This window comes from Bombus bifarius, unplaced genomic scaffold, assembly GCF_011952205.1.
Source record: "Bombus bifarius isolate JDL3187 unplaced genomic scaffold, Bbif_JDL3187 scf7180000008494, whole genome shotgun sequence".
NCBI classification, from domain to species: domain Eukaryota; kingdom Metazoa; phylum Arthropoda; class Insecta; order Hymenoptera; family Apidae; genus Bombus; species Bombus bifarius.
The window spans coordinates 86,827-114,777 of record NW_022884684.1 but is presented as its reverse complement, the minus strand read 5'-3'; the positions used below and the strand labels follow the sequence as shown (position 1 = coordinate 114,777).

General features: G+C 39.6%; 3 protein-coding genes across 18 annotated transcripts in view; 2 read left to right on the top strand and 1 right to left on the bottom strand.

Annotated features, from left to right (window-relative positions):
* The window catches only part of LOC117213064 (septin-7), a 43,351-nt gene extending 23,416 nt beyond the window's left edge, over positions 1 to 19,935 (bottom strand). For 3 of the 11 annotated variants that reach the window (XM_033458331.1, XM_033458328.1, XM_033458330.1), the window contains exon 1: positions 7,043 to 7,381. In XM_033458331.1, coding sequence (XP_033314222.1) covers positions 7,043 to 7,381 — 339 coding nt within the window. Of the gene's footprint in view, positions 1 to 7,042; positions 7,437 to 8,261; positions 8,863 to 10,621; positions 10,920 to 11,824; positions 12,014 to 13,781; positions 14,064 to 16,892; positions 16,895 to 19,776 lie in introns of those variants that run through there. The other 8 variants (XM_033458337.1, XM_033458335.1, XM_033458326.1 and 5 more) reach the window with 8 other exon arrangements.
* A 128-nt stretch (positions 19,936 to 20,063) lies between these two features.
* Positions 20,064 to 21,639, top strand: LOC117213066 (lysophospholipase-like protein 1). The gene is made up of 4 exons (XM_033458340.1): positions 20,064 to 20,675; positions 20,784 to 20,908; positions 20,988 to 21,248; positions 21,331 to 21,639. The coding sequence occupies exons 1-4, from the start codon at positions 20,597 to 20,599 to the stop codon at positions 21,562 to 21,564; spliced, it is 699 nt and encodes a 232-aa protein (XP_033314231.1). The 5' UTR covers positions 20,064 to 20,596; the 3' UTR covers positions 21,565 to 21,639.
* Positions 21,640 to 21,819: 180 nt separating this feature from the next.
* LOC117213108 (putative uncharacterized protein DDB_G0289263) lies at positions 21,820 to 27,452 on the top strand. 6 transcript variants are annotated; one of them, XM_033458434.1, is made up of 6 exons: positions 21,820 to 21,943; positions 22,521 to 23,781; positions 23,858 to 23,873; positions 25,035 to 25,379; positions 25,507 to 25,741; positions 25,809 to 27,452. In XM_033458434.1, the coding sequence occupies exons 4-6, from the start codon at positions 25,040 to 25,042 to the stop codon at positions 26,722 to 26,724; spliced, it is 1,491 nt and encodes a 496-aa protein (XP_033314325.1). In that variant the 5' UTR covers positions 21,820 to 21,943; positions 22,521 to 23,781; positions 23,858 to 23,873; positions 25,035 to 25,039; the 3' UTR covers positions 26,725 to 27,452. The 6 variants fall into 6 exon arrangements, with proteins under 6 accessions (XP_033314325.1, XP_033314323.1, XP_033314326.1 ...); XM_033458432.1 differs by having other exon boundaries at positions 23,858 to 24,123; XM_033458433.1 differs by having other exon boundaries at positions 21,825 to 21,943; positions 22,926 to 23,781; positions 23,858 to 24,123.
* The last annotated feature ends 499 nt before the right edge of the window (positions 27,453 to 27,951 follow it).

The following is a 27,951-nucleotide window of genomic DNA, read 5'->3' as shown; positions in this document are numbered from 1 at the left end:
CTTTTTCCACCCAAGCGTATCGATCTGCTAGCTATGCGAATTCTTAGGTGGCGATTTTAACGTGTAAAGAGCGATCGATTGAAACGAGAAACGAAGCTACACGATCGGAGAAGAGTCGGAGCTTCTTTTCGAAATTTCTTTTAGCTTCGTAACTACAGCGTCGCGGTATTCCCTTGATGTTCTTCTAAACAACGAAATAATAACTTACACGCTCTTATCGAGGGTCACGCGGTGGGATGACCAATAACGTAACGGTTGTACAAACATCGCGTCATTAGAGATTAGAAATTGCATCTTCCTTTCTTGTCTTCTCGCAGCTTCTTTCCCTATGGACAGTAAATTACGAGAAGCATCGTCTTGTTTATCCGTTTTTTCGAAAAAGAGACGCGTATTCGAACGGCTTCTCCAGCCAATCGTCGAACCGAGTCTCGTTAATCCTACGAGGAATTGACAAAAATGGCAACTTGTGTCTTAATTCGGACAGCGAGGCTGCGCGTAACCCAGTTCTCTGCTTAAGCGAAATTCTCCTGGTAAACTGGATCTTTCGAGACACGGTGGTACTCGCGTGTCCTCGACCCGTACGAATTTCCTTAATTAACGTTCTTTTAAGAGTACAGCATGGTGAAATTGTAGCAGCAAGATGCTGCGTCTCGCACGTGCCAGCACAACGTCTCGGCTAATTTCGTTCAATTAACGTTCGAGCAAGCCCGGGAGAGACCGCCGCGCAATGCCACGTTCTAAACGAGCCACGGGGAGAGATTAGACGTCGGGCCTCTTTCCTATCAACCCGTTAATCCGTTTTATAGTTTCCAACGTTCGAGCAAACAGCCAGCTACTCTATTTTACTAGCGGCTTTTACCGGACAACCGGCAAAATATACGTCCCGAGTTCCCGTTCAACCGTACAACAACGTGTACAACGGTTGGCGTTTCCGATGATCGAACACGGAGGAAGATCGTTTTGAAACGATAACGTTCGATCGCCTAACCGGCTGTTAGCGCCGATCGTTCGAGAGGAATGCGCTGGATAATTTTCTCGTTATTCGATTATACGCTACCAATAAGTTTACACGGAGGGTAAGGTTTCTTGGAACGCGGTAAACCAGGAAACGTTCGATCGCACGTGGCCCTGTTCTCGCCGATGATAGTTCTTCCACGAAGAGGAGTCAGGCAAAATAGAAAATAGATGACAGTACATTTGTAAACCTGGTAGGATTTCTGGCGGAGGAGGTCGGTAATATTTGAAGATACCAGATTCTTTGAAAATGGACAAACAGAAAACAGAGTAACCCGGAGTAACGGACGACGAATAGGCTGCTTTTATATTCCACGACGATTTATATCAACCCCACTAATACGTGTATTTCGTCTTTGAAGTTTTACGCATATACAGGCTGGTTGGTAACTGGTGGTAGAAACGGAAAGGGGGTGATTCTAGGCGAAAAAAGAAGTCGAAAATATAGAATAACAATTTTTCGTTCGAGGCTTTATTTTCGAGAAAATCGACTTTGAATCTTCGCTCGGTACGCGTGCGGTGCGTTATACCGGATCTCACTGTAGATCGTCGTCTCGATGGAAAAATTAAAAAAAAAAAATTTTTTTTATTCTACATTTTCGACTTCTTTTTTCGCGTAGAATCACTCACTTTTCGCTTGTACCACCAGTTATCAACCACCCTGTATATCTTTGCATATCGTATGCATTCTGTATACTTGTTACGCACCCAAATTTCATACAAACGCATAAACATCCGCAGTCTGCAGTCTATAAAGATGAACTTATAAAGCTTTTTAATCGGTTAAAAGTTAAAACCAAGCAGCCGCTAATCGATCTCCAAACAGAAAATATACCAACCGACTACTATAGTCTAGGCAGAGCCTGGAAAAACGAGACCGAAGAGACGAAACGTTCGGCGAAGCTCTCGCTGTGAATGCGCAAGTTCGTTCAGAGAAAAAGGCAGCTAGAGTTTGCCACGGATCTCCTTTCTCTCTCGACCGTTCTCCTCTTATTTATTTTTTCTTTCTTTCTTTTATTTTTCCCTACGTTCGCGTTTCGTTTCATCGAAAAGTCTATCGCGCTATTTGCGTAAAACCGTATATAAGCATGCGGTGAACACGCCATAAAACAGTTAGGTGCACACGTATCTCCGCCGAGGGTTGGAAATGGAAATACCATAGAGAACGAGGAACATGAACGTTGTTTGAAGCGAAAAAAACAGGGAGAAAAAGTGGGACGCGGCCTGCTTTCCTGAAAGGGTGCTCTGTGTGTCGGGTGGGCGGGTTTCCCCTTCGTGTTCCAACGGAATCAAACCGGGCTCGTCCCAGCTATGAATTTACATCGAGTACACGCTAGCCGAGTCTCCTCTAAACGTTCTCTTCTCTAAACCGCGTTCTTCCGAAACTGGTTCCTCGACGATCCTCGACGAATAGACGCACGACTGAGGACCTCTGGCGCGGCCTGGCCAGTATCATTGGTCGAGTTTCACGAGTCACGATTTACCGATTTACCGGTCTTGATAAATTCTGTCGCGTAGCGGCAACGAGCAACGAGTTCACCAATGAGATAGATCGAGTCTTTCGAGTGAATTTTACGAATCACGAGTGCGGATGATTTTCCAGTGAAATCTGTTTGCGCGAAAGAAACTTTCGTACGGCTAAGAAGAACGCGTCGAGCGTCAAATTTATCTGTTCTCCAGTTCTGACCAATTTTTTAACAAATATTCCTTACTGTGCGATGTGAAAGAAAACTTCTTGTATCTTCCGAGTCAGTCGGCGACGATCACATCGGCCACCGTGTCATCTACGTACGTAGAAGAAAGAAGGGACTTGAAAATTCTTTCGACCAGCTGCATTTATCCGAGACGGAACAATGATCTCATTTAAGGTCGACCACGATCACGGAAGTCATAAATTTCCATTTTATCGAACACGACCAGGCTTCTCCGTCCTTCTTGGAAGCTTCCATCGCTCGTTTCATCACCGGTTCCGTATCGGTAAAGACTCGTAAGAGGCGATCATCGCCGACATCGATAATTTCTTAGTCACTTTCAACGAGAATTTCACGCGTATACAGGGTGGTTGGTAACTGGCGGTACAAGCGGAAAGGGGGTGATTCTAGGCGAAAAAAGAAGTCGAAAATATAGAATACAAATTTTTCGTTCGAGGCTCTGTTTTCGAGAAAATCGACTGTGAATTCTCGCTCGGTACGCGTGCACTTTATCGCGTCTCGTTGTAACGGATCTCACTGTAGATCGCTGTCTCGATGGAAAAATTAAAAAAAAATTTTTTTTTAATTATTAATTAAATTTAAATTAATAATTTTAATTATTTTTTTTTAATTATTTTTCGCGTAGAACGAAAAATAATTAACGGTGAGGAAAACCCATCGACTTTCGTTCTAGCGACACCGCTTTTATCATCGTCCCGATTAACAATTTTGGACAAACGCACTTCCACGATCATTTTCCTCGCATGTTTGTACATTTTTGTACATTTCGATGCTCGCAGTGCTAATAAACGTACGGGTATCTACTTTCAATGTCTTGAAGAGTTTGCAAAGGATATCCCTGCGTATGCATATACGACGCCTTCGATTTAAAAAGCACTTTCAAGTGTATCTGTTCGCCGTTTCGTGAGTCACGAATTACAGTGTATTTTTTATTGTCTATGACGCACCATCGGGGGTTGAACCCTCGGTTAAAATCGCCCTGTAACACGGACAGGACCCCTCCTTCCGAATATAAGTACGAAGGGTAGCCATGTGCGTGATCTCAGTGACTCTCAAATCTTTACGACCACGTGTCCGCCCCTAATATTGCTTCCAACTTCGTTACAACTAAAATGCAATTAATTCCGAAACTTTATCGAAATTACCTGCCACGTGTATTGCGATTTATAAAAATTGAAGAACTTTGACGAAGAACTTGGTTCTCGTCACCAGCCCTTCATTTACTTTTCGTCTATCGAGATCAACGAACAATCCTGATCAATTAACGATATTTAACTTCTACTATGGAATTTTGATATGTATATACAGGGTGGTTGGTAATTGGTGGTACAAGCGGAAAGGGGGTGATTCTATGGGAAAAAAGAAGTCGAAAATATAGAATAAAAATTTTTTTTTTAATTTTTCCATCGAGACAACGATCTACAATGAGATCCGTTACAACGAGACGCGATACAGTGCACGCGTACCGAGCGAAAATTCAAAGTCGATTTTCTCGAAAACAAAGCCTCGAACGAAAAATTTGTATTCTATACTTTCGACTTCTTTTTTCGCCTAGAATCACCCCCTTTCCGCTTGTGCCACCAGTTACCAACCACCCTGTACATAAAACAATAAGTAAAACACTTAGCGAAACAACGGAGTATCGAAGAGTTAGATACGACTACTCGAGTTTCCAAGGCCAAAGTATTCTGGTCTTGCTACTTAAATTACATACAACACTCCTGCGCTGCTTATTTATTCGACGGAACGTGTTTCGTCCGTTCGAGTTTCCGACAAGTTGCACGAAATTTAGTCTAATTAAAAAAAAGAATGATATAAAAATAAACGCGGACGATGGGTGGTGTGGTTCGAGGTTGAGAAATCGGAGTTACATACTTGACGCGAGGGAATTAAAATACAAGTCTGCCGCGAGCGCAAAAGCCCATGAAAGTGGACGTAAGAACGATGCCCCATATCCCCATATGTTCCTCCCTCGACCGCCTTTCTTCCCATCGCTCTTGCCATACATCCCACTAGACTAGCAAATTCTCTCCCTCTCTCCCTCTCTCTCTCTCTCTTTCTCTTTCTCCCTACCCCTTCGCGCATGCAACCATAATAAGGGAGGGCACATAGGGCAAACTTGCCACGTGTTCGATTCGAACGGATATTCTCATCGATCTTTAGTTTATTCGGAGATGCAATTACTTCGCCTATATAACGATAGACATTTCTAAAGAAAATGGGGAAATTCCACGAACCACGATCGTCGTATACAGTGTTACGTATCGTACACACGTGGGTAGTATACCGAATTGATAAAATCGGAATTTTAAAATTCTGAAAGTTCCAATTACCCTTCTACGTGTGTAGCGATTACACGCGAGTCTAATTTATGATTTGTCCAGGCTCTCGAAACAGCCGAAAAACGCGACGAAACGACGAGAACGCGTCTATCACGTTGTACGATATAATCTTTCGCGGAGCTTACGAATCTTTGGAATAAACGTAATTCGTTTGGAAGAACGAACACCGAGGCTAAAATTTCACTTGTTTGCCCGAAGCCGATTAAAATCAACGATCAATTTATTTAACGTGGAAATTATCAAAGTAAAGTAAGTATAAATAATCGCGTAATATCATGAAATTTCGAAAATTATGCACAATTTTCAAGTACCTACCTATGAATTAGTGCTCTCAGTTCTTTAATAGCGATAAATCTCGATCGTAAATCATTAGCGTAATTGCATGTTGCAATCGTAATTAATCATTTGTGTCCGATCGAAATGATAGCGATTTTTTTGTACAACATTAACAAGCGTCGACTGGAACTGGTTAAGCCGAACCTAGTCAGATTCTGTGAGTCATAGGCAGCTTTCTCACGGAGTCACAAGAACGGAATAAACGGAACGATCACGTGGTTCTTTATGCGGGGTCCTCGAATGTCGAAACGACTGACGAGCGACCTCCAGCGTGTCAGGGATATAAAATTTGATTCTTCGAGAGGCGAGATTGAGTTACGGATTACGGAGTCACGAACAACCTGACGGAACCTCTCATCTACCTATCGAAATCTTCGACGACTTTCGCAAAGTTCACTTACATATTACGTTAGAAAAATGTCCTGCTAAATGGTATAACAATAATTTTATTCGAATCTGTAACGCTGCAACTACTACGAAAATTGGATAAATAAATAATGCGAAGATTATAGGGGACAAATATGACAAGTACAAACTTGTTAATTTCCTCGTTTTCGCGTTACTTAGCGATCAAAAGGACGCACTCTCTTGCATGCTATGTTATAACGTATATAATTGCAAGCTACGATGTTAAATAACAATATTAATAATAATAACGAATAAATTAATAAACATAATAAATAAATAAATAATTAAATAAGAATATTTTAAAATATTTTCAGTGTAAATACTTTCCAAGAGAATTCCAAATTTAAAGAGAGAACGAAAGTTAATAAAAAATTTCGTATCAGCCATATTGGCCGTGGTTCGTAACGTTAGCGTCAAAAGAATGTTAAAGATCTACAACTTTGATATAAGACCCCTGTGTATAGCAAGGGTTAACATTCCACGCAGTTTCCGTGGTTGATTAATCTTTTTGTAATTAAAGCGTGTTCGTCCGTTACCTTTATAGACTTATCGATTTTAGATTTACGATGAAGCTCCTCAAAGACAACTAAGGTTACAAGTTCTATGACCCGGCCCGTTAAACGCGAGTCAGGTTAAGTTAATCGATATGAAATCTACCTTAAAGACTAATCGTCGCAATCTCGACTGCGAACTCGCTATTTGTGCCAATTGAATTTCCTATCCCATCTATATCGTCGATATTCGATGCTACTTCATTTTATATAGTTAATGTATGTATCGATTCGTTTACACGCGAATAAATCATAGTCTCGACGATTTTACCGTAAACTGAAACATTCGATCTACTACACAAGAAAAGAAGAAACATTATTTCATTATTGCAGAAATATATATCGTATTCATTTTTTACTAAATGAATTTCTGCATTAAGTATATACTTTCTGAAATACATTTCAAATTTTACCAACACTATCACGATACGCCTCGTCTCGTTACAGTGCTAATTAAACTCCAAAATATTTCATATAAATACATAAGTGTTCTGTGATAATGTAGTATATATACATAAATATATATATATATATACACATGTAGCATATATAGCCTCGACCATAGAACAAAAATATCGAAACTATCGAGAGTGACAGAAAAAGACATTTTCAAAGAGTGACTTACGGATAATAATCGATACGTGATCGATATTTCTCCGTGTCTAATATTTAGGCTTACCGACGTGGTGTCGCCGTTTGATTTCTCCCCATCAAGTATCCTCTGCCTAAGGGCAAGCCTGTCGAGGCTCGCCAGTCTGTAACTACCTCCAACTTCGCGATCTCGGCTCAATCGTTCGGTCGTGCCGCTTCCATTCCAACCGGCGTTAAAGCTCGACGTGTATTTTGGCAAAGTTGGCGGTGGCACTTGACGCGGCTTATCACGGTTCAACATCGAATTACTAGTGTGCAAAAACGACGAATTGTTCGAAACAGTCCTCGTCGTCGACGACCAACCGATCGTCGTTTTTATCCCGTTGCTTTGTGTACCGGCGGAGCCGTTTTGATTTTCGGTCGACATTTCTTCACGATTTCACGTGATTTCTATTCCACACGATTCTTTCTCTCCTTCTCCCCTATATCGAAACACAGCTTGCTATATTTCTAATTTCCTTATTTCTCTTACTAAGAAAATCATAATAGAGAGTTGTGTCGCGTTTCCTTTCTTTTTCTTTCTGTCTAAGGATCGAAGGAAGTATAATTCGTATGTATCTAGTAGCGTTGCAGTAGGAAAAGCACTTTTAATTAAAAAGCAAAGAATGTACTGTGAATATAATAACAGCTTAGAGTTAGCAATGAATTTTATCACATACGAGCACGCGCGCGCGCGCGTATTCTCTCTTAGATCGCCATTTATCCTGATTTCCCACAAACGTTAAATTCAAGAAATTACAACGATTACTTCATCAAAGATAGTGATATTACAAAGAACTTTGTATAAGGCATTAAACTCTCATTCAACTCCAATTGTAGAAGGAAAGTGAGAGAGAGAGAAGGTAGGGGGAGAGAAAGAGAGAGAGAGAGAGAGAGACACACACAGAGACAGAGACAGACAGACAGAGGGTGGGAGGGAAAGAGTTGCAAAAAAAGATTCCTTTGAGCGAATCTTTGGTCACACGGGCGGAACAAGAGATACAAAAAAAAAAAAACAATGGATTTCGAGTGTGAACTAGGATCCCTTGAATGGCGATATGTTGGCCCGCTATGAAAATCACAACGTGCCCTTGGAAACGCCTTTGTTACACAGGATCAACAGAAACTATATCACGGTCATAGGCTTTGCTGATAATGTTACAAACGAACGCACAATTCGAGCACACCACGCACGTATACATATATGTGTCCATTGTGAAATGATCAGTCATCTCTTTGCTCGGAAGGAAACCAACGAAAATACTCACTATATTATGACTTTGTGTATATTGTATCTGTCACACTGGAACGGGAAAATTTGCGTACGCAAATATGAAACGGCACTGGAGTGCCACAATGTAGTACGGTATTAGTGTAGCACAGTGTAGTACTAGGAGTAAAGAGCGAGAGAGGGTAGTAAGAAAAAGAGTGAAAGAGGGAGGAGAAAGAGAGAAATCTCGTGCATCGGTTAGAATTGCGTGGGCTCATGAACGCCGGTGTTGCTGCTGGTGATTCACGCTGTCGGCAAACCGGCCGAACGTGGCCACGTTCACTCTCACTTTTCTATGCATTGTTTCATTATCGATTATAGTTTCTCCGTATTTTTTCTTGTTTTATGAGAAAAGAGAAGATTCGAACAACGTTATTCTTCGTTCCACCGGATTGGCAAGTAAAAGAAAAACAACGATGGGGAAGAAAAAGTTAAACGACCTCTCTCTGCCAAGCACGGACACTAACACACGCGCGCGGGCGCGCATATATGCACACAGTCTTGCCAACAAAGGTTGACGAAGCGACAACACGAAGACCGACTCATACGACTCGCCAGACTCGGATGTACTGCGATCCCTAACGCTAACGAACGACCACGCCTGACGCAGCGACCACCAAAAGTGGGGGTAAGTTCGCTACATCGCCGCTTGTGCTCGTCGGATAACCAACGAAGCTCTGGCTGCCTCTCTTCACTGCGCATGTGTTCCATGAAATAACGACAACCAATAGGAACACGCTATACGAGCAGCCTGGCGGATCAGCGAACATATTGTTCTCACCGTGTATATAGTTCGGTCAGTGTTCCAAGCCGACGAATCATCTCGTTCAAAACCATTTTTCCTAGATTACAAACGAAGATATACCGCAGTCACTGTCCTACGAATCCAAGTGTTTCCACTTAATTTCGGTTTCTGTTTGGGATTACGTGGTTGCTAAGCTTTCTTTCGGTATAATCCGATTTTTGTATTTCAAACTGTATCGTAAAAAATTGAAATTATTGCGAATCTATGTACATTGCGTATCCTATGAATGGTATAGATTATAGATTACAGGTGAATGTATCGTACGTTAATGTCAATAAGAAGGATGAAGAGAAATTTCTAATGTGAAAAAGTTGTACGTTTCCACGTTACGACAATAATTAATGTTACGGTGAAGCTCGTTATGAGCTACAGTCCAGTTTGTTAATTAAAATGAACGAGGAACAGCATTGCTCTTATTTACCGGCTGTTTTCATGGATGTAAAATGTAACTACATACTAGACTACTCGGGTATGGTGGCGCTAGGTGTCTGGCGAACTTTTTCTTCGTTTGTTCGTTAATTCGAAAATTCCACATAACTGCACCTTATATATACATAAACCTTTTTAACGAATTCATAACGAATTGATATCTAATACGACTTTTACAAATTTTAATACCAAACGTAAGATTAAAAGCAATAATATTCTATCCGTTGTAGTATCATTTGTTAAAGAATAATCATTTCAGATTGTAAATGATAGAGACCACAAACAATGTATTTGCGAATGCATGTGGCATTCGGAAATACAACGATACACATAGCTTTAATAGTTCGATGTTCTTATTAGCTCAGGTTCAATTAAGGCCACGATGCTTCAAGTATTCTCTGCTACGTACATATATGTATACATACTTGCTAGTGTCGCGTTAGAATACCAAGCATGACATGGCTACTCGGCAAGTCAATCGGCGATCATCGACACCGTAAAGAACTCAAGTTACACAATATTATTCAGATCATTGCCATTATTCCTGAACGCTTAAAAAAACTTTTGCGATTCTCGTTCTTTCGGTACTTGACGATTTTTAATAATTTCATACCGCTTTACCTAAATGTACCACAGTTTCGTATCTAACCTACTTTCAACGTTCATCCTTCGACCCAATATTCGAATAGTATTATAACCTAAACTAAAAAATAAAATAATTTAGAGAATTTGCATGTAGATAAGGATGCTGATAGTGCTTAACCTTGATTGTACATGTGTATATATGTATATAGCGAAGAAACGAGATCGTTTACGAACAATACGAAACATTTTGAAATGTCCAGTTTAGTATCGCAACGAGAAACATCTATCACGATTGTAGTGGCAAAATTTGAAACAAATCTGCCTAGCTGGATATCTTTTACCATCGATCGCTACTTCTTTCGTAAATCTTTCGGTTTTTTTTAAACTACGTATCAGCCTGCAACAATTCGATCTTGTTATTTTCGTTCTCTTCTTTCCCACTTATCTGTACCGCTTGTTATTTCTCGTTTGTCAGAAATGTATTATCGAACGAATAAATAAATAAACGTTAGAAAAAAAAATAAAACGAAAGTAACTACCTGTTGAGACGGCTTGGTTAGTTGGCCATTGTATCTGGCAAGGATCGCCGGGTTTAGACGACGTCTCGATGCTGCGGATGCTGACATTTTAACGAATCTATCGTCACAACGATCGTCCTCGTTTTCTTTATTAATCGCGCTCCACTCGTTAGAATTCAATCGATCATCGCCGTTCGTCAGACTTTACATACCCTCTGACGTCCGTAACATTTTCGGCACTCGAGCACGTAATTGATTATACGAATCGATAAGGAACAACTTTAAATACACGAATAAACGACTAGCAGCTCGCAATAGCGAAGCCTGCACCCTCGTAACAACGAACTCAACTACTTAAGGAACGAATTTCCCCTGTCTATATGACAAAGGCAATTAAACACCGAAAACAGGATTAATTGGACACGCTCACGCGAAAACTTCCAACGAGCCTGATTATCAGTGGTTATCGCAATTCCATGATAGGCCGCGCCGTGAGTATCGCACATCGATTGTCCCTTCGTTTCGGTGCAAAACTTGCACCTTGCGTTCCAAGCACCTTACTCACTCTGATGATTTTGATTGTTCGCGTGAATCGTATCACTGTATCGTCGAACACTGATATCTCGAACGTTTTCCTCGAACGTTACACCGCATGTGTCAGAAAGATCACAGAAAACAACTGTCGCTTAACACGTTCAATCCGACACGATTCATCGATGGTTTCGTTTCGTCGTCATTTAAATATTGCAACAGCTACGAACCGGACGTTAATGTCTAAAATATACACACACACACATATATATATTATTTTACAAAAAAAAAAAAAAAAAATAGTTAAATAACGATAACGAGGAGAATAACGAAAATTGAGAGAATTACGTAAGTTGCGAAAAGATTTCAGGTAACACGCTAGATACAAATACAGTAGATTGAACGTGTGAAGATTTGAAGAAATAAGAATGCCGTATCGGTGTGGAAAATATTCCCACTGAAAGGATCGAAGCAGGGATCGATCGGTCGTATTTCGTCAAGGAATTACGAATGGAAGAAAATGCGAGGACAAGAGGCAATGGTAAACGAAACGGTCTGCTTGGTAGGTGAACCAAATCGTACGGATTGCCAGTACGGAAAGCACGTCCGTGATTTTAGTATTGCGAACACGGGACGCGCTTGCACGCGTGTCGGCCGACAATTGGAATGTGACTAGCCTTATCAGAAACTTACCGCTGCCGTGGTGTCCGAAGTAGCCGTGGCGGTTGTGACGTTGTCGTGGTTATAGCGATCATCGTCATCGTGTCGGCGTTTATCGCGTAGCGTGCGGTCATCCAACATCCGCGTGAAACCGGAAACAGAAAAACGGAGAGAGAGAGAGAGAGCGAGGAAGGAAGGAGGAATGCGATAAAAGGATGTCGGGGATAAGGACGAGGTCCGGCGATGTTGAAGGAAAATAACGTTCGTGTTAGTACATTGCAGACAAAATATCGTCGGGTTTGCTAGATGAAGCGTACGACTAGAAAGACGGATCTCTTAAAAATGTTCGTCTTGATAATGATAAACATTACGTGATAATACAGGGTGATTGGTAACTGGTGGTAGAAACGGAAAGGGGGTGATTCTAGGCGAAAAAAGAAGTCGAAAATATAGAATACAAATTTTTTTTTTTTTTAATTTTTCCATCGAGACAACGATCTACAGGGAGATCGGTTATAACGCGCCGCAGGCGTACCGAGCGAAAATTCAAAGTCGATTTTCTCGAGAACAGAGCCTCCAACGAAAAATTATTATTCTACATTTTCGACTTCTTTTTTCGCCTAGAATCACCCCCTTTCCGTTTCTACCACCAGTTACAGCCTGTATATTAAGAAAAATATTTGCACGTTTTTGGTAGCCGCGTTCAAAATGAAAAATCTGATACCAGCCGTTTCACATGGTTCGCTAGTTCTAGCCTTAATAAATATCTCGCGTTTCGAACTCATTTTTGCGGATACCCGAAAAGCGATCGTTTTTTGTACATATAATTATCACGTTCTCCTCCGTCAAAGCCACGATATTCAACGGTTGTGCAAATTCTCCAAATAAATGAATTGCTTTAGGTAACTCGAAAATTGGTTATCGCGCATTAAATTACGTAAAATGGCTATCGAGTACGCTTGTTTGTATTATTACGAGCGGAGTTTCATCCGAGTATGTATATCGCGCCTCAATTATTATACCGTTACGTTCGCCACACGTTCTTTCTTTTTCGTCATCTTGCTCGATTATTGATTTGTATTCTCGACACTGTCAATCTACACTGTGGAACGCGGCGAAGGAATTAACGTAATTGAAATTGGCAAAGTGCCGAGGACAACCTTATTGGGCAATCGGGTCATTCGATTAGGCGATCCACTAATTATCTCGAGCAGGGTATTAACGCGTTAGAACGTTACGGTGGAACGTACTCGTTCTAATTCTACTTTATCCATACACAGATACGTGTTCGTTGGAAAATGCATCTTTCCCTGCTAACTCGTGCACGTACATGAATAATTATCTTTATACCGGTTAACGATGTTTCCAATTCTCAAGATATCTCCTCAGATATCGTTCTCGTTCCAATGGACTAGAACGCCGCGTGACGATCCGATTAAAAAAAAGCTACGTCTTTCGAGCGAGCAATTTCATCGAAATATCGATAACGCGATGCGAATTAATCCGTCTCGTTCGACGAAAGTGGAACACGCGTAAATTGTGCCTGTCGATTTCACGGAAGGGTCATAGTCGCGATTCGGCCATTCAGAAATCGAATTAAACGACTCGATTCTCTGAAAATATCTTAACTTTAATAGCAGGCTAGCATCGTAGAGACCAAACGACCAAATATGAAACTGTACCACCTGCCTAGATGGAAAAGATATTGAAATAAAACGTTTAGAACTTCCTTTCGCGATTATAACGTTGGAGAGTAGAATCGTGCAAAGATTTTGAACGAAACGTTAATTCGTCGATCAACCAACGTTAATCGCGTTTAACGTTGGCCCTTAATGGATCGATCGCTTCACGGCCATAGCCAGCCAAGATACATACGTACAAGGAATCGACCCTAATTTCTCTGGCGATCGAAAAATCAAAAGTTTTTTTTATTATACGCCGCTAGATCGTTTCGTTGGTAATTAATGGAAGCGCAAAAGAAGTCGCTTACGTGTATTTTGCGGGATAAACACCACGGTGGAGGTTTCCATTTCGATCATTGGAATATCAACTCCTCCCCTTTACTTTGTCGCTGCTATCAAACTTTTTCTTTCGGGCTTGGAACTCGCTGGAATCACGGGACCAGCTCGAGACGCGAGTAAACGTGGCACGAAAATAGATATCGCAAAAAGTAGAGAACCGCGAAAATGCCGGTGTCGGATCTTAAATATCATGAGAATTCCCCTTGTGCTGGTTCTGGCGCATCCATTCGACCGTACTTCAACTCCGCCACATCCTGCGGCCCATCGTCGATCCGATCCTCGCGTATTTTTCGCTATCCTTGATAAAGCTCGTACGCTCGGGGAAAACGGTACACGATAGAAGAAACGTCGATCCTGTTTTTAAATTTCACGCTAAAGTTCTCCGCCAAAGACCAAGTCTCGGCGAAAGCGAAAGAGGTAAAGAAAGCAAAGAAAGTATACCGTTTTCAAGATGCGAAAAGATACATGAAACCCTCGCTCGATATTTCCGGCTCCTTTTCGTAACCACTAACGAACAGACGAAGCGACGCTGGAAAATAGAATAAATCGACCGATGAAAAAATTGCAAATGTTGCGCGAGATGTTGCGTTGGCGCGGTGTTGGCGCGGTGTTGGCGCTTAAGCGGATAAAACGTTGAAACGTTCTTCCTCGTCGTGGAACCGAAAAAGAGGACGAGAGAGAAAAATTCCAAGAGCGCAGCATCGAAACGTCGAAAGCAAATTATCGAAGAGACCTCCGAGCGCGATATCGCTCTAAACGAGAGATAAGGTTCGCTCTTAGCGAGGAATTCCTCTGCCACGTTCCTACGTACGTAAAATATCGTAGTAAACTGCTAAACGCGTAACAGATGATCAAGCGTAAGTGCGTGTAAAATCAGATCGAACAGACGGAATTAAGAAGACGGCTGTCCCGTTCGTTTCTCTCTGGATCTCGATATCGGACGCTCCTCGTTTCACCTCGTTCGTATCGACGGATCGGATAACGCGAGATAAATCGCGACAGAAGCGAGATTCCTAAGATTTGCGCAGCGCTACAAAAGCGGCGGAAGACTCGAAATTAGATTGGAGCGAGGGAGAGCTATCGACTGGAAATTTCACGGCGCGTTTTCTCGTTACTCGCGCGGAACGAAAGCGTTTGAAATTCCATCGATTCCTTCTTCCACCGATCGAACCACGACTCTGCCGGATGAAACGATCTCGATCGATGAAAACGGTGCTCGCGATCACCGATCGCTCGGACGACCCGGCTAACTCCATACGCTCGCTTCGTCCTTGGTCCGATCCTTTGTTCGCTCGGTCGTATCGAAATACGATCGGTCGTCCAACCGAAACACGGAATCTCGATTCCTTCTCATCGAACACGCGCGTTTTCCATCGTCGAGGGTGGAGAATCGTGGCGGAGACAAAGAGCGATCGAGAGACAGCAACGTCGAATCGACTGCTCCGATTACAGTCCAAAGCGTTTAAACCACACTGCTACCACTACCACTGCTCCGTTCGTTATACACATGGCAAGGATTGCACTCGTGGAATCGCAAGAAATTCGAAGAAACGGAGGAAGAACGCGAAAAGAATCGGATCCTCGTGTACCGGTTAGCGACGTTCGGTAACTCGGTGGAGGGCTGCGCGTGTCTACACTCTATACGTCGAATACAGAAAGTGTACTAAAATGTTGACGAGGCACGCGGGTTCACGATCGGCCAGCGGCGTGGCGGCGAGCCTCCGCGTGTTTCACGTGCCGGCGATGAAGTGGCCGGCCGTTCTCTGTGCGCGGCACAATTATAATGTTAAACCTAGCGTCTTCTCTCTGCCTCCCTCTTTTCTTTCTTTCCTTCTTTCTATTTTACGTTCCGGCCGGTGCACCGGTTCTAAGCTGCCGTCGCTCTCGCCCCGTCGATCACCCGCCCAACTTCCATCCTATACGCACCGCGCATTCCGATTTATTAATTATTTTTATTCCATCGTATCATCGCGTATCGATTTGCATAGGAACGCGCGCATAATCTATTACGCATCTGTAGCGACGCGTTTAACGCTTTAGCGCCAAGTATTCTAATAGATTTCGAGTGAAGGATGCCCCTTTTACAATCCGTCGCCTTCGTATTTCCGTAAAATGGTATTTTTTTAATGGACAGAAAAATGGACCGAAGAAAATGTCTAGTTCATTGGCTTTCGTCTCGCGCGAAACGAACAAGCTTTTGGAAATCTTGGCGGAGAAATTTTCTATGAAACTAATTGCAATTAAAAATAACCGTGGCAAAGGCCTCGGGAAACACATTGCGACCCTCTTGAGTTAGTCTCGAGTTGAGAGTCGCCGCGACCCTTTTTGTCGGAGATCTGGGCTTTTACAGCTTCGAAAAGAAATCTTACACGTTCTTTCGAAATGTTACGTTTCTCCGTACAATTTTTCTGGGAACGTAGAGAATCCAAAATTTGATACAGGATCGTCTAACTTGAAAGTTATATGTCACTACGGAACAGGCATAGCTGTAGAAATAAACGAGAGGTCGATGACACAGAGGTAAAGACAGAATTGGAAGAAAGTTTGATTTTTAACGGCGAGCGATGGCTTTTTCTTTCTCGTGGAGTAACGTGGATGAAATATCGACGGGACACGGGGAATCCGAAACGAAAGAAGCCTCTTTCTACGCTTGTTGTGAATAATACATGACGCGCAGTTGCTCGCTGTGTCGAGTACGTATATATGTATATTCGAAATTCGAGTCGAATAAAATTCATTTTGCGCAAACCGAGTCGAAGAATTCAGCTGTTCAAACGCTTGCTTCGCTATTCGATTGTCTTTTAACGCTACCAAATATTTACACGATGTTCTTATTTTGACGAATATATTAGGTGATCCCGTAAGGTCGTGCGGTTTTTCGAGCGGTTATATATGTTATTTTTTTTAAACACCTATGAATCGTTGTCTTAGGTATTTTCAAAACATTTGACATCTCTTGAACGGTCAAACTTCGTGATTTTTCAACAAGATCCCGAATTTTATCTTCGTCTGTCCGAGGAGGACGCCCGGAGCGTTCCTCGTCTTCTAAACAGAAATTCCCAGCTCTAAAACGTTGCAACCGCTTCCTACAGGTGCCAGATGAAAGCGCATTTTCCCCGTAAACGGCACGTATGTTTTTCGTGGCAATTGTTACAGAACTTCCTTTCCGAGATTCATATCACTGTGTTCGCTATATTACGATCTTATACCCACGAAAATCTGCTCTAGCCCGTTCTCGATCAGCTAAGCTCGAGTGCATTGGTCCCTTATCGCCGTATGTTTATAAATCGACGCATGAGACGTATACGCAAAAGCCGGCACGAACTTATGGGATGACCTAATAATTAGAAAAAGCTGCAAGTCAGAAAATTCGCTTATCTACTAAATATTAATCGATGCAGCTTGGTATGTTACCAACGAAACAATTGACCGCGACCTCGAGATACCCACAGTCGAAGAGGAAATAGCAAAATATAGCGACAGATATAGCAAAAGAGTCGACAAACACCGAAACCCCCTAATCACTGGACTACTTGATACGACGGACCAGATTCGCAGGCTGAAGAGACACTACCCGCTAGACCTAAACGCTAGATTCGATTAGTTATCTAAATTAAGTAATATTTACTTATTTATAATACTTGCTTATAAATTATACTCATCTATAAGAAGTATTAACTTATTATAAATAATCAGCCATGTCACTGCGCCACGCCAGAAAAATTACTGAAAATTCTCAACGCGAGAATTGATTGTAATTTTAATAAATAAATAAAATCTACGAAATATCATAGAGAGTGCTATACTACGAATATTTTACATATCTCTTTGTATCTTCGACATTCCTTCGAACGCCCTAGAGAATTTGGAAATGTCTATTGATAATTTATCGATAAATTATCGGTTACGGTATCGTGCTATCGATAAGATAAAGATTACAAAAGTGAAATTCCAACATGTGGCCGTATAATTTACTTACATTCTCGTTTGCTCTCCCTTATCTTACATACATATGTACATATATCGAATTAACCACGCTATCGATAAGTTGCTAATATTTAGCTAATGTTTTTCAGTCGGCGATCGTTTAAATAGAAGCTTCGATTCAGGATGCAGTCGGAAGAGGCGACAAGAAGAAGTTCGAGCCATCTTTAAATACAGATAGCTATTCATTCAAGTTTAGCTTCGAGGTCAGACAAATGAATGTACAATAAAGCAAGGTTCGGAATGCGTCGCCAATCAGTAATAACTGATCGTTATATTTCCTTTTTTCCCTCGTCGCTCCTTGCCCGATGATCCCTCGTATTCAACGTAAAATTATTTCACAAGCGAAATCGAAGAACGATCTGAAATTATTCGTTTCGTTAGCATGTTACAAATATGTCAAATTCTTTAAACGTAGGAAAATTGTAAGATCCAGGTGGGAGAATTAGCGGCGAGAAAGACACTAAGCAAATGCCTGAAATTTATCGTTCGTAGTCAGAATGTTAGGAAAGAAACGAATGACCGAACAAACAAACTAAAGGAACGGAATTCGATAGTGTAAATCGATCGAAAAATGTGACGAATGAAATGCTGCGTTAACGCAATGCGTCCGTCCTTAATGGATTAGAAACAACGATATGATTGTAACTTTCTTTCGCTAAGGATATAGATAGACACACCTTTCAGGAAGAAAGTAAAAAACACGGACAGGCAAGATGTACATACTCGCTATTATTGCATTACTACCAAGATCAAAATATATGCGACAGATATGATTTCACCGAGTCGCGTAGAATAATAGTTTAATGTTACACGAGTAAAGAAAACGAGCTAGTTGGGGGCACCGCATTACGGCCACTGGTAAAACAGCTGGATCACAAACATTAACACTATACGCTAATATTAGATGCTACTGTATGATATTCCTTCCGTACCACAACGATATTCCTGATATTTTTTTAATAAATACTAATGTTGCAAACTATAAAATAATAAAAAATAATTTCTACAGGGTAATTTAAAATAATCGAGTTGTATTATTTTTGTTGCGAGACACAGAGCGAATGTAATTAAGATAAACAGCGCGCAGGAAGAGAGTTCAGCTCTCAGAAAAGATTTGTTTTGATTCCTCCTGGTTAACTTGAGATGGCAATTTACACCGTGCTATTTAGACCACTTGTGTACGGTTGAGCAAGTGATGGTGATAAGTGAGATGAAACATAACATTGAACTACACCGTACAACCAGTAATGCAAGCTGCACGATCTTCTACAGCGAGAGTAGAAAGAAAACTCTGTCTTTAATTCCTACTAGAAAAAGCTAGTTGACGAGAAATTTACATATACTTATCCTGATCTTAACAAATGCTTATTTAAATCATTGAATCATTTTAAGTATTTTAATTGTATTAAGATTGTCCGAATCTGAAATCGCATACGCATATTATGCATGGTGTACACGATGCTTGTAATGAAAAATACACATATAGTACTATAATATTGTTATCCGATATTTATTGCAATAGGGAGTCGCTTATTAATTATCACACAATATGCCTATAGGTAATACAAAAAAGTGAGAATATATTATGTTTCGCACAATGTTTTCATAAAATGTTGCTGTTGACAGAGTTCACACGAAAAGAGAATAGTAAGACTGCACACGGTGCAAAAGAAGGTAAGAATGAACTACGCGTTGTAGGATGACAAAACTCAGAGGAATCTCGATTCTAAAGATATATATGATGCAATCGTAAAGGGCAAAAAGTAATAATGCAATTTATGTGGTTAAATTAAAACGGTTGAAAATGTGTTTCATCAAATAGTTGGTAGGTTAGGTCGGCTGCTGTATTGACCGGGCAGTTACGGCTTACGGCGCTGTGTATTGACGCAAAAATTTGGCGCCCTCAAAATGGTTGTCTCGACGAGCCATCGAATTTCTACGTATTGCACGCGTTGAAGGATGCTTCTCGCTACTCACCACTTCTCTGCATCGTTCCGCTAGGTCGTTACGATTCATTAAACATAACTCTACCGATCGAACAGCGTGAGAAAAATTTTAGCAGAACACCACCAACGTATCCATCGACACGACACCAAACCCTGTCAACGCGACCAACTACTCATGCCTTAACCCAGCCGCTACCGCTGTCTGGCATGCGTTTTCAAATGATCTCGAAGAAAGTCGAATGGTAATCGAGATATGCGTGCGCAGAAACGAGGTTATGTCAACGATTCGGCCGTCGAGCGAAAACTTTTTATAAACAATTGACTTTCATCGTACAGTTCCTATGAAAATACTTCGTATTTGTTTCGACTACGTCATGATATATATTTAACGTCGAGATATTACCATGCTATAACTTAGATTGATACTTTAATTTACGATAATTGATAAATATTTGAATTAGAAGAGACATGTATACTTTACATGGCATACATAACGTGGCTTTATTTACCAAAGTGCATTGTATAAATGTTTTTAATAAATTTACACACTTTTTATCCCTGTTTGCAATTAGTAAAAAGAATAAATATATATTAAATATGTACATATATATTTTATTAAGTCTGTCGTACAATTTTTAAACGTTGTGAACTACCTTCACGGAATAGGAATATTTAAGTTATTCGTTTAGGAATTGTAAGATCGAAATGTTGGACGTCTTGCTTTGCACGATAAAGGGAAGATAATGACCATAAGAGAGTAGATAATTATATAAACAATATGAAAAGTCATCAGTCAGTGTTTGGTTGTTGACTAGTTTGGTGTCGTTAAGAGTGATAACATTAAGAGTGATATGGCTAAGCTACCTAAGATTAACGTTGTAAATGCCAGTAACGTCCATAGTGCTAGTCTATTCCTTTTTCATGGATCAGGTATATTTATATTACTTGTCAATAAGTTTTTATTTATTATTGATTATTTTTTATATGAAATAATTAATAGGTGAACGTTGAAAGTCATTTTTTATATTACTATTTCAGGAGCTACTGGGAGTAATTTTAAAGAGTGGATCGACATTCTGAATAGGGAGGAATTAAAATTTCCACACATAAAAATTATTTACCCTACCGCACCTCTTCAACCTTATACACCTCTTGGTGGGATGGTAATACGATAAATTGACACGATAAATTTAAAACGCATAAAACAGATTGATAATGTATACAAAATAATTGTTATTTTAGCAAAGCCATGTATGGTTCGATCGTAAGAGTATATCTATAGAAGCCCAAGAAGACGCTCAATCAATAAATTCAATGTGTGTAACTATCGCAGAACTTATCGATAAAGAAATTTCTGATGGTATACCAAACGATAAAATCGTTGTTGCTGGTTTTTCAATGGGAGGAGCCCTATCGATGTATTTATCGTATAGGTACAAATTATCTTTAGCTGGATGTTGCGCTATGTCTAGCTTTCTTAATAAAAATTCACTTGTATATCAGGTACATATGGCGATATAAACTCCCATATTATTATTTTTTAATATCAACACATTTGACGCTTGTTTTTTGTTATCACGCATAGCATTTGAAAAACAATCCAGGAATACATGCTCCACCTCTTCTGCAATTTCACGGTGTTAATGATAAACTCGTCCCAATAAAATGGGGAGAAGAATGCTATAACAGTCTAAAAGAACTCGGTGTTAATACTCAATTTGTACCATTAAATAACGTAGATCACGAATTAAGTAAGATCGAGATACAGGCCTTCAAAGAGTGGATTTTGGACATTTTACCACAGAAATTATTTGACTAATTTAGCTATACGAAATTTGTACTTTTGTAAAATATTGTTATAAATATCTTGATTAAATAAACGATATATGTATGAGAAAAAAATGTATTTATTTTTGGAGCAAAATTTAGAAACTAATAAGAAACCAAAATATTAAAGTAAGAGAGATGGGAAAGGGTAGAAAAAACTACAACGATTTTATGTACGAGAGTGGGGAACAGGATAGGAGGGAGGTAAACAAGCGCCATCGAGGAGAGCATCGACGAATCGTAAGCCAGTGGTCTCAAGGGGTCGTGAGAAGGTGCTGCGCCCCACAAGCAACGGAGAAGTTCGAGGGTAGTAAAGTAGTAACGTATTCGACACACTGGCCTCATATACCGGATATAACCCACATATTAAGGTACATACAACGAATAAATACTACCGTTTTTGTAATCGTTATCCTTTCGACGAAACGAAGATCTAAAAGAAGTCAAAAGTTCAAATGTTACTGTGTTACTTTGTATAGATCAATAGTTATAAATCGTGATGCAAGTATTATGCAAATATTGTTGAGACTAAAAGTGATTATGTAGCGTGAAACTTACCCCTCGAATTTACTACGTATTATCACATGTACACAGTTTTATCTTTCAGTGTGACAATAATGTGCGATAATGATGTGCGTGAATCATGGCTACGACATTGTTCAAATATATTATTACAAACAAGTATTATACTTGCATTTAACTTGTAATCTATTAATCTCAATCTCGAAGAATTGCTAATTAGTTCGATCTGATTTTACAAACAATTAAACGAATTCGATTTAGAAATATACGTATATTAGTGACGTTTCTAGATATTACATCAAAATTATACGGTGTAGAGAAAAGAAATATTTTGAAAAGTTATTGCGTGAATGCACAATGAATCGACAGTAAATAATATTTTTTTTCTTTTTGTATCATATAATTTGTACTTTACAATTTGTTCAGCTGGACATTCGGTAAATTGTAAATAATATGGCGCGCCTTCATCTGCAATCGATGACGTCAAAGTCAACGGAAAGGGATGTCAACGATTCGATTTAACAATTAAATGGAATGCCTGCATCCTTGCAAAGGTTTCAGATGAAAATATGTCAAACGTGAAATGAATGAAATGAATATCGTTCGCCGATAAGAGCGTTAATTAAATTGAAACGTATATCATATGTCATCGAGTGTTATGCAAAATTTGTCGCACAAGTAAATATCGTTTGACTCGAACACGACATAGCCAAAAGAATTCTCGAATTCGTCGCTGTACTATATAAAAACCGTACTGCGTCTGATGAAATCGATCGGCAGACGTTTCAGGAAACTTGAATTTTCAATCGATGAAATTCAATCTTGTTACAGTATACAGCTGTCTAAAACAAAACGAAGATAACAGAGGAGAACAAAGAGGAACGAAAAGAAACGGCGCTAACGAAAGTACGTGACGAGGAAATGTCGCGATGAGATACGACGATAGGACCTAAGCGTCGGAACTTAGGTCGTGAGGAGGGGAACACGGCTAAGAAATAAGAAACGAAATGTATCGGCCAGCGGACGTTCCTAATTGAAAAATAGAGGCATCGAAGGCGAAAAGCAGCAGGTTGATGTTAAGTGGGGAGATATTAAAATGGGTCAAGAGTATCTCCATGATGACAGTGTACTTACGTTGTTCGACTTCACGCTCGATGCCTTCGTGAAGAGATTCTCCTGCGAACTCGTCGCGAGGATCATCGAGTCCGCGATATAATATAACACCTTCATCGTTTCCTCCAATGTCATTGACAACGAGCTTCAAACTGGTTCCAATGTAAATTACTAATCCTGACCGCGTAATATTTCGCGATAAATTTCAAAACGAGCAAATTTGCCGCGGAAATATAATAATAAGTTATTAAGAGATAGAAAAGAGAAATGAGATTGTTAATGGAATTATTATCTTGTCGTGTCAACGATAAGTAACTAACGTATCACTTAAGTTGTGTGTATGTTACTTGGATTGTTGTTAGTTTGTGTAGAAACTTTAAATCGCGCAATGCGATACGTTACGGGCAACGGCTGTCGACATAATCATTTTATGTTTAAAAATCGTTGAAGAGGAGAAAGGAATATTTTTCTGCGAAATTTAAGAGGATTATTTTCGTGGTGTACGAATCGCGCAAAATTACGGAGTCTGTGTCCACCACGGGGGCGACTTGGCTGTACAACATTACTACCCAAGGTAAATGAATTTTTGTTATATTTAATTACACCTTTACCTAATCGATTTTACATACAAAATTGATTTCAAATAAAAGGGACTTGAAACTTGTGGTAAGAGAAAGAAACGAAGATTGTTTCAAAGGATACTACTACGTACATATATTTATGATACATGTATCTGTTATGCAAGAAAATCAATTTATTAAATATAACATATCGCAAATCGAAACGATGCGTTTCGAGTTGAATAATTGAACGAAAACATCATGAAATATATTTGCATTTTGCTAATGAAGAAACCGCAGTTCCGAAGTTTAGCTACGACAATTACCAGATTACCACTTTCTCTGTATCAGAAAACGTACGTAATATTCCGACACTTTCCAAGTAATCTATGAACCCAGGTACGATTGGAATTACTGACCCACTATCGTCGCCTGTAATATGTCAAGATTACCGCACTCTTCTCACTTTCACCTTACTTTACTTCCCGACAGATAACGAAACATATTCCGTTAGCGTAAAGCGTAAGAGAGAGCGTCCCAACGTTCCAAGTTGTTTCTCGCGCGTGTTATAATCGATGCGCTTCAGGTAGCTTCATTACCATTACCATTACCGTACAGTACGATCATTTCTCTGTTCATCGAACTCCGTGACAACGATGTATAACAGTTAATATGTAAAATGTATCCACGTAAAAATAATTTATACCGTTAATTGATAGAATAAGAGAAGACAAACGAAAGGAAAAGATCAATTTTGATGGAATCAACGTGGGTGAATGTGGGTATCCTAAAAACATTGCAGCAGCGATGGAAAACGTACAATTAATTTTTCAAATAATGTAATAAAATGTTCGGTAAACGGCGATCAAATTTTCCTTGCATTAAAATTCATCGCACAAAATTGGATCATTGCCAAGAACAGATGCGTTAGTATCGCTATTTACTCCGCATTGCGGATTGAAATACATTTATCGCGCGAAAGGGAAAATGTTTGCGATTAATGTCCGATTGTTCCTGCGAAACGTGTCCAATAGGCTGAAGCGGAGCCTATTCGCCGCGAGAGAATAATACCTGAACTTGGATTTCTTTTATATAACATGTTAGCGCATAAAATAACTAAATACAGAGAATACAACAGGGTAAAGTATCTAAATATAGGATAAAATAAGGAAGTAAAGAAGTTGATTCAAACTATTGTGGTTCATTTGTGTATGAGCCAATGATACTAACTAATCTATGATATTTAAGAAAGAAATGACGATTACAGGGGAGATGAGCAACAGCGCTGGGTTAGGATTCGGCATCGGTCTCGGCGGCGGCGGCGAAGGTCCAGTCCTCACAGCCGCTCAACAACGCCAAGGGGTAGTCACGTTTTTGGTGATGCTAGCTGTGCTCTGCTTTATATTCGCTTATTGCTGTTGGGGCGCACCGTTCTGCAGATCATTGTGCAGACGACATTGTTGCTGCCAACTCGAAGATCCAGAGCCGGATTCACGATTTAGCAATAACGATCAAACTATGGTAGCAACACCAACGATTATTCTCTTGCCACACGGTAGGATGCTCGTTGTGGATGGTACGATCTTCACGCAGTTTCAAACCGATCCAACTGGTGAGATTGCTAACATGTACTAAACTTCGGTGCTCCTTTCTTCTTCTTCTCCTTTTCTTTCAAGTTGTAGAATATCAACGAATCGAAGACGAAAATGTTAGTTACTCTATGTTATTTGCCGGAACAGGTTTAGATTTGGTGGAACTAGGTGATAGCGTACTACGTGCTCAAAGAAATCCACGAGGCATAATTCGACATCAGCTACAAAACAGCCAAGGTAGTATACTCGAGATGGATGCAGAAACGTCAAGCAAAGATAGCTTAGGATCCGTTGGGTGTTTTCCACCACCAACTTACGAGAGTATCTATGGTAAAGAAGAGTCGGATATGCCGCCATCGTATTCCGATATCTTACTACACAGGTCAGTTTTGATTCTAAAGATATTTGCGATAATTTCTCTTTAATAGATTTGATAATTCTATCGTTAGGTTTGCCAATCTTCCTCAAGAGATAGATATGCACGGTTATTGTCACGATGGCAAAGAAGAAATTGAAATGCAAAGTTTAGATGGTTGTCCGCATATACTAAGCAATCCGATGAATACAATAGCATACCCTTATGCGACCGTAACGAATTTCTCGAGTCAAAGCTTCCCACGAAGGACCGTCTCGAGAAATCCATCCATCATTAGCAATCCACTTGATAGCTATTACGTCGATAACGAATTAGAATTATACCGGTTGAGTCAGGAGATGGTACCACGAGTATTTAGTAATGCGAACTTTGAGACTCTTAGAACTTATCAAGACGAAACCTCGTTTTATAACGTGAACGGAAACGTAAGCGAACGACAAAGCGACACGTTGTCGAATAATGGAAATTATTGCTTGTCCGATAATAACATTCGAAACAACGAAAGAGTGATCCCAAATAATACCGATCAAGTATCGAGGAATATAACGTCGGCAAATGAGTTAATGAATACAAGAAATCTTGTTCGAAGCATGTCGAGAACTAGCGAAGAAAGTAGAAATAACATAGAAAATTCACAGAGAGATAACCAAGAGACTGGAGTAGTTTTCGTCCGGATATCACGTTCCGACGATTGCAACAATAGCCAGACTTCGCAAAACTGGTATAACGACGCAACTGAAAACGATAGGTCGAGAGCACAAGCGAATGAGGAAGATCAATCTAGTCTAAGAAATATACATCCCGAAAATGGCCAGACGGATGAAACTAATCACAATATGGAATCTAATCCGATAGGATATTATATAAGAAATCAAAGCACTGACGAGGCTGTCGGCAGGTCGCACAGGCTAGAAAGCGAAGCTGTTTATTCTGATGAAGAGACTAGAAATTTTGGAGCACTGGCAGACATTCGCGAAAGTCGGGTATAACGTGAGATATAACACTGAAAATATATGATAACAATCGATAGGAGGTAGAAAACTCTCTGACCAAAGGTGCATATGTCGATAATTACATTCTGTAAAAAGCTTATAATAAAAGTGAAAATATATTCTATTAATGTAACAGTTTATTTTCATGGAAATTAATTACTTTGAAACGTATCTTAAATAATAAAGTTCGCAGTACTAAGAGCGCTCGAAATTTAGTAGAGAAATCTATTATACAATTGAAATTAATATTATTTAATTTATAAGAATCAAATATTTTTTGTTAGTTTTTAATCTAAATGTACTATGATGGGTTTTAAGTCTATTTGTACACAAAAAGATAATTATAACATTTAAAAAAGCATGGAAAAATGCGGACAGATAATTCAACTGACCTAAGAGGATCACCAAATTGTTTAAGTCCTGAAAATAATTTTATATACAAAAAGGTACAATCAATTTAATTATGGCATAATAATGAGAGGAGAAAGACGAGGAAAAGTTAGTTCAGTCCGTCCAAGGGTTAATCTACACACTAGGTTCAGTAATTGTTAAGTAAATGACCGTCGTAAATGAATTCAAATATTTTTTACGCATTATTAGTAATCTATTCTACAGACTACTTGTTATATATTTGCTTTTTATATTATTTTAGTATAAAACGCAATACAGTTAACGATTTCTGAAATTCAAACTTAGATGCAACAAGCTCATAATTTATATTTTTACGTGTCACGAGAAAACAATGAATATAGAATACATAAAAGTAAGACGTGTATAGAATAACTGTTGGACACATGTCCTATGTACAGGTCCTATGTACAGATTATGTATATGTAAATGTATCTCCCGAATTGAGTTTGAACTTACTACTCTGAAAGAACTGTGGCATAAATGCATAAGATGTACACTGTTATTTTACAAAAATATACTACGTGGCACTATTGTCCACGCACACATACTCACACACATGTCGTATTTATATGACATAAACAAGATACAATGAAAATTAATTTTACATAGAGTCATATATGCGTTATAAATATACACTAAGTTACGTGAAAATTATACACTGAACACATTATTACCGTTGTTGCATAGATAAAAAAGATATCAAAGTAAAGCTACTAATGAAATAAAGTATTTAATAAAAAATTGAAACTTTGTTTTTAATCTACATTTTTTTCTAAATATATAGGTAATAAAAAAAGAATAGGAAACCAAAAA

Excerpts from the sequence above, each read along its gene's own strand:
- LOC117213108 (XM_033458435.1), top strand. The coding sequence starts at position 25,040 with ATGAGCAACAGCGCTGGGTTAGGATTCGGCATCGGTCTCGGCGGCGGC. Across the intron at positions 25,380-25,506 it reads GTTTCAAACCGATCCAACTG|GTTTAGATTTGGTGGAACTA; the intron begins GTGAGATTGCTA and ends TTGCCGGAACAG. Across the intron at positions 25,742-25,808 it reads TCCGATATCTTACTACACAG|GTTTGCCAATCTTCCTCAAG; the intron begins GTCAGTTTTGAT and ends TTCTATCGTTAG.
- LOC117213066 (XM_033458340.1), top strand. The coding sequence starts at position 20,597 with ATGGCTAAGCTACCTAAGATTAACGTTGTAAATGCCAGTAACGTCCAT. Across the intron at positions 20,676-20,783 it reads ATTCCTTTTTCATGGATCAG|GAGCTACTGGGAGTAATTTT; the intron begins GTATATTTATAT and ends TTACTATTTCAG. Across the intron at positions 20,909-20,987 it reads ATACACCTCTTGGTGGGATG|CAAAGCCATGTATGGTTCGA; the intron begins GTAATACGATAA and ends TTGTTATTTTAG.